Below are 6606 nucleotides of genomic sequence, written 5' to 3' on the forward strand. Positions count from 1 at the left end.
TAAACCACACCTAAATGATAAGTTTTCTTCTGCATTTCATTTGACGTTTTTCAATTTCAGACTAATTCAATTTGAACCATGGAAAGATACGTAATCGAGCAACGCGTTAAAGTTATTCAGGCTTATTATGAAAACGGGCGTTCAAATCAAAATGCATATCGCGCACTTCGTGAAGAAAATCATCTTCAGTGATAAGGACTCGTCAATAAGCAGAATAGTCGCATTTGGGCGAATGATAATCCAATAGTGATTGCCGAAAAATCAATGCAACCACAAAGAGTGACTGTTTTGTGCGGTTTATGGGCCGGCGGCATCATTGGGCCGTATTTTTTTCAAAATGAGGCCGGTCAGGCAGTTACTGTGAATAGTGTTCGCTATCGTGAGATGATAACGAACTTTTTATGGAATTCGAATTGGAAAATATGGATGTGGACGATTTGTGGTTTCAACAGGACGGTGCCACTTGTCGCACAGCTAACGAAACAATGACTCCTTTGCGCGAAAAATTTGATGGCCGAATAATCTCACGTCGCGGCGATGTCAATTGGCCGCCAAGATCATGTGATTTGACACCGTTAGACTTCCTTCTTTGACGTAATTTAAATGAAGAGGTGTACGTCGATAAGCCAACAACAATTTAAGAGCTAAAGGATGAGATACTTCGGCTCATTAACGGCATAGAACCTCAACTATGCCTCAGCGTCATTGAAAATTTGGACCATCGGATGGAGGTGTGCCGCCGCGGCTACGGCAGCTATTTGGTCGATATTTTGTTCCATGCGTAATTGAGCTATACCAATATTATCATAATAAAGATAAGTGGCAATAATTTTTTGAAAAACTTGTATTTTATTCCAAATGAATACCGGCCCTTAAAACTTAACCACCCATTACTTATGGAAACGTGGCAGATAAAATTTTCTTTCATACCTATGTACACTTGAAAATGTTTTTGATTTTCCAATCATAATTTGAGTCCATTGGCAACCTTTAAAACAATCCTAGCGCATACACGCACAAACACACATACACGATACTTAGTCAATTTATTTGTTCAATACACACAGTCGCCAACGAACTGCTATTCGTCAAGGTAAACAACCAAACGAGTGGATAAAATTCAGTGGCTGAACGATAACGAAATCAAAGAATCACAAGAACGAAATCACACAAATCGAACGCGCAGGTGAAAAATTGCGAAGCCGCACAGGGCAACGTGTTAGCAATCAGCTGAAATTGCAATTGCTCTTCGCGTGCTGCAAACATATCAGCGCCTTGGAGGCAGCATCAATTTTTGTTTTCACACAAAATACTATTTCCTCTATACATTATTTGTTTTTGTTTCTTCTTTCTTTCTTTGCAGTGCTTGAACCAACATGAAATTGGAATACGATACAAATCCATTCAAGCGACCGATGAATGCGCTACAAAAGCAATGGTACCGCGTACTTATTGCAAGACGTGTTGGCTATGGGCCACCAAGCTCGTTGAATAATGCCAACCAAATGCAAACATAGTGAGTAGCAAATAAGGAATATTCAGAGGAGGGAAGCTTAGGGCAAACAAGAATTACATTAGGAACATGCAATAAGAATCACCAGGAGCGGAACAATCGAAGCTCAAAGCTGAGCAATAAGCATGATATAGACATAATCAGACGGTGTGGCAGACTACAGCTATCATCTACGTCAACAATTGTTACACCAACTGCTCCACATCCCCTCTTTGCTCGTACGTACATATACTTTAGTGCCTCGTTATTGTTAGCAGCTTCTAACTGAGCAGGAAGGCAGTGCAAAAGCGCAACAAATCTGTTTGAATTTCGTCAGGAAATTGCATTTCCTTGCTGCCTCGTTTGGCTTGATTTGATTTGTTTCCTCACAACCTGCTGGCTTTCTTTCATTCAGTGCTCATCCTTGGCCGCTGCTCTTGTGCGGTCTGCTGCTGGCGATGTTGATCCGTGTTCCACACTAGTTAGCGCTGTTGTACGTGCATCGAACACACTTGCCGTAGTTGCAAATCCCTCATGGGCTTCAGCGTGCACTCGTGCATACGCTCTCACATATTCGCACCTGTGCGCCAGTATTGGTGCAAATGCCTTTGCCTTTACTTGTGTCTTTATGTTTATGTGGTTATGTCAGTTTTTGATTTACTTTGCTTGGTGCTCATCGGTTCTTCTCGAGTTGTATACTCTGCAAATATTTTCATTTCATATTTCACATCATTGTCCTTTTATTTGCGCCGCTGAGCTCGACAACTGCACCTGTAATCCATCGATGCATCTCAACAATTCCACTTCTTCCCGATTTTCTTCTCATTCTATCCTCTCCTTCTGACTCCCTCTTTTTCTTTCCTTGCTCTTCGCAGCCAACAAGTTTGCCAACGGCGTTACGTGGACGCATTCCGTCGTTACAATGCACAGTTCCGCAAGGAAATTCAGCAACATGAAGCCATGCAACCGACTGCCATTGATGCGATGCGTGTTCACAGGTATGTTTTGTGGAGAATTGGATAATTTTTTCAAGGCAAAATGCACAAATGCAAATACACATGAATGGCAAACAGTAAGAGATCGCAATACAATAAAATTTTTAGAACCACAATGCACTGTAGTATATTTTCACATAACGAGTATTTGTAGTAAAGCAACGGAATGGAGTTAAATGTAGCTACTTGTATTTATGTATAGCACATATTTTAAAATGTTCGCAATCATGAGAGAGAATGAATTTTTGCGCGTCGATCTGCCGTGTGTTCGATAATTTGAGGAGATATTGAGACATCTTAAGTAAACTTAGCACACGCCTGTTAGATGGCTTAGGGGCACACTTAGAGCTATAAGTAAAGGGACCCGTCCAAGTTATCAAACCAAAACAGACTCAAGATATATGTAGACAATTGGCGCTTACACCTTTTTTGGATGATTGGCTGAGCTTCTTCTCTTATTTGTGGTATACGTATTGATGTTTTCCACAAATGGAGGGATTTACGGCTTTACGCCGCATCCGAATGGCAGTAGTTTTTTATGAGGGGCTTCTCCTTGGCAGAAATACACTCGAAGTCTGGCTATTATCTGCCGAGAAGCGACCGCCATTAAAAAAAACTTTTTCTCTCAAATGATGTTTCGCACCCGTGGTCTCGAACCTGTGCAGTTCCCAATGATAGTCACGCACCAACCAATTCGGCTACGATGGCTGCCAAGGAAGGGAAGAAAATAAAGTTGAGGGGCAAAGGCAGAGTCAAAAATTGTGTTCGAAACGTATTGTTAACAAACTTACGCAAGCGCCAAATATTCAAGTGCGATAGCTCATTTAGCATGTAAAAAGGTGAGGGCTAAGATGTCTAAACCATAGTCTGGCAAAAGCAAAGTAGATGAGGAATAAATGTCGAGATGATTCCATCTCGTATTCGGTTAAACCTCACATCAAAAACGTGAGGAATCTATAACGAGAAGAGTCGGCTGCGCTTCCAGAAGATGTGTTCTCAGCGGTAACAACCTAGCACAAACTGCTTGCAGAACATTTTATTAAGCTCCTCACTATGAATGTAGTTTTCGATCTCGGTTTCTGGGCTTAGTGTAATGTTTTGATAAGTATAAGATCGAATACGAAATTGAAGGATGCGTGCTTCAATGACACTTCTTTGATTTAATCTAAAGTGATGCAGGTTAGCGTCTTGAGAACTTATTTGTCGCGCTGTAGTTTCGTACAGTCGATATAGTTCGGTCATAGACCTGAATGGCTAACTCCAAATAGACCTCTATCGTCCGTGTTGTGTGCAAACGGGCCATAATTTTGTAGGTGATAGTGTAGGGCACCCAACAGTGAATAAGCCAAAAAGTTGTTTTCGAAGTCATGAGTATTAGTAACCAATTCTATTGTACGATAAAATAAATTTTTTTTCTGAGTCCAGACCAAACAGATTTTCTAAGAGATCGCTTCATAACTAATAAAGAATTTTTTATATTTTTCGAAGTTAGCCTCCGAAACGGAGTTATGGGCTCTTGAAGTTTGAAATTGGAGTTTTCATAAAACAATATTTTGAAATATTGTGCGTAAATAATTAAATAAATAAAAATATGGGCGTTGTCCGCCGTTTCTTCTTATTTAAATCGTACATAACTTTTTTTGTGCTATAAGAGATCAGTTCTTCGAGAAATTAAAAACCTTATTGTATACTCTCGAATAGAGAGCCCTCAACTCGGTTTATATCCTGGCTGACCGCTGACCACAGCAAAATCAGCATCTTTCTTGATGTAAGAAACTCCTTTGTGATACGCGCAGTGTGAATTGGTGCCGTAAAATTCAGGAATCAGCGTAAAAGTTATCAGATAATTAAAATAATACTTTATCCAAAAATTATTTGAAAAACCATCCATTTTTGGTCAGAAAAAAATAGCATTTTGGTGCTCTTCGTTCCAATATTTAGCGTGCGATAATGTGCCGTTTCAGGCTCTCGGAATTCATACTTAATCAATTTGTATTAGATCCAAATTTAATATACTCTTCTTCTGGATATGTTAAAGTCTAAATTAATCTTAATCTCCAAGCAAGACATCGTTTTTCAACTGTTAGACGCCATATTTTGCACTTACACCGTTCGTCTATATTAGAGGAAGCCTGAGTCCGTCAAGAAAGTTCTAAACGTCGTTACGGCGCAAAGGAAGCCAGGTCCATCCCAACACACATGGACGAAGCATTGAAGACGAGGAAGTAGAAGAAATCGTATTTCTATTTCCATTTATTGTAGCAGCTATATCGGCAGCTTTTGTGCCAGCTTCTTTCAAACGCCATATCAATTCACGCTAAATCGGTGCGATAAATGTGTAGAACCTAGCCTTATCTAAAGCATTGTTCTTATTAAAAAGAAGAAATTGGTTAAAAGTGCGTACTTCAGTACTTGAATATTGCGATGAATTTGTTAAGCGGAATATTTCAAATTATTGTAGTAAGGGAAGAAATATACCCACCTTCCATAAACTCTTTATCCAGTTATCCCAACTTGGCACACATTTTAAATTTCTCTTCCTCTTCCCCTGCTTGATATGAACAAAAAATGTATGCTTATTTTGATATTGAAAATTTAATACTTCATATTTCATTTTATTTTTAAAATCTTAAGAGAAAGCCTATTTATTCTGATGGCCAAAAAAACACCGTCCCAAAGTACGACGTAAAAAAGTGTTGAAATTTAGTGTAGCCAAACTAACTCCCTCAATTTTAAGAAGTTTACCACCAAATTATTTTCTCACACAAAATTGGGTCAATCCATACCAATAAAAAGCTCCTTAAAGTGAAAAGCACTTAATACACTAAACACCTTCAGCAGCCAGTCCACTTTGAAATATTTTCAATCGACACCTCCACCAACAAACAAAGAAAATCCCGAAGAGAGTTAAACTAACTGCAATCCAACACCGCTAAGTATTTTCTTCACTCTTTGTTGATCCTCTCAACTTAATTCGCTTTTAACACCTAAAATGCACAGCTGGAGAAACACGAAAAAGGCCATTCCAAAGGTAGCGAAAGCCACGGCACTAACAGCCACACCTCGCTACGCTTGCTTAGTTTTTGTTGTAGTCAAGCAATTAACTTTGTAGTTGTAACACTTTTCAACAAGCAGCCCGTTACTTTGATAAGCAACATCAGCAACAAGAACAATTAACGTACAAAAACAACAACAATTGAAGTAGCAATTCAAGCATCTTTGACATATTTTAATACACAAAGTAAAACTTAGTTAACATTCTTTCACTCCATCCCCTCAGAACCTTTGCCATAACAACACTTTGGCCGCCATTACACTCGAAACGCGAAATCAACCTGACGTTGGAACAATTGGAGAAGGTTTTGAGTGTCAAAGAACGGCGTCGTTTGGAGGAGATACTCAAGCGCGAAACGAAGCGCAGATAAAGTAGCGATGAAGGTGAACTTGAGGCAGGAGGATGGTGAACTACATACAAGTGCATACAACACTTAATACTGGAGAGCGGAAACAGCAGGGAAGAGAAGCAGAAATGTAAAAGGGCGTGATTGACGAGAGCAGGGGATATGACGGATGTGTTTTCTGGCAAATAGAGATCACATTTCAACTGGTTAGATTGGTCAAGAATATAAGTGGAATTTGTAATTTTTGCAGCAAAAGTCTAGAGAAATTAAATACATAAAAGATGGAATGATTATTACAAAGAATTATTTTCATTGATAAAATAGTTTAACTCATATTTTGAAACAGACACTAGACTATATTATTGCGAAAGTTTTTGACATGCTGAGTCTACATCTGGGTTCTGGCCTCTGAAGTGCCCCAGAACATAAGACATTCGAGATATTTCGGGATATTCCGAGACATTCCGAAATAAAATTACACCGCGTTACACACATTCTGTCCTATGAACCAAATATACTTTTTCGGAAAGGGGATAAAAAATAAAAATACACGTGTATCGGCGATTTTCATGTACACGTCACAATTTTTTTTTTTTGTATTTTATAACTTTAAGGGGGGATTCTACTGTAAAAATCAAATTTTCATGGATTTTGCTTTCATACTTGTATTAATTTAATTAGTAAAAAAAAGTTTAGGGTTAGATAAACACAAGTCTTG

The 6606-nt window shown here is 38.8% G+C and overlaps 1 protein-coding gene across 1 annotated transcript; it reads left to right on the forward strand.

The window, feature by feature from the left end:
* Positions 1-1376: 1376 nt before the first annotated feature.
* LOC129248826 (uncharacterized) lies at positions 1377-5912 on the forward strand. Its single transcript, XM_054888438.1, has 3 exons — positions 1377-1516; positions 2368-2490; positions 5768-5912. The coding sequence occupies exons 1-3, from the start codon at positions 1377-1379 to the stop codon at positions 5910-5912; spliced, it is 408 nt and encodes a 135-aa protein (XP_054744413.1).
* The last annotated feature ends 694 nt before the right edge of the window (positions 5913-6606 follow it).

Source organism: Anastrepha obliqua, chromosome 5, assembly GCF_027943255.1.
Source record: "Anastrepha obliqua isolate idAnaObli1 chromosome 5, idAnaObli1_1.0, whole genome shotgun sequence".
NCBI classification, from domain to species: Eukaryota; Metazoa; Arthropoda; class Insecta; order Diptera; family Tephritidae; genus Anastrepha; species Anastrepha obliqua.

Coding starts and splice junctions, on each gene's coding strand:
- LOC129248826 (XM_054888438.1), top strand. CDS start 1,377: ATGAAATTGGAATACGATACAAATCCATTCAAGCGACCGATGAATGCG. Junction 1,517..2,367: donor GCCAACCAAATGCAAACATA/GTGAGTAGCAAA, acceptor TGCTCTTCGCAG/CCAACAAGTTTGCCAACGGC. Junction 2,491..5,767: donor GATGCGATGCGTGTTCACAG/GTATGTTTTGTG, acceptor CCATCCCCTCAG/AACCTTTGCCATAACAACAC.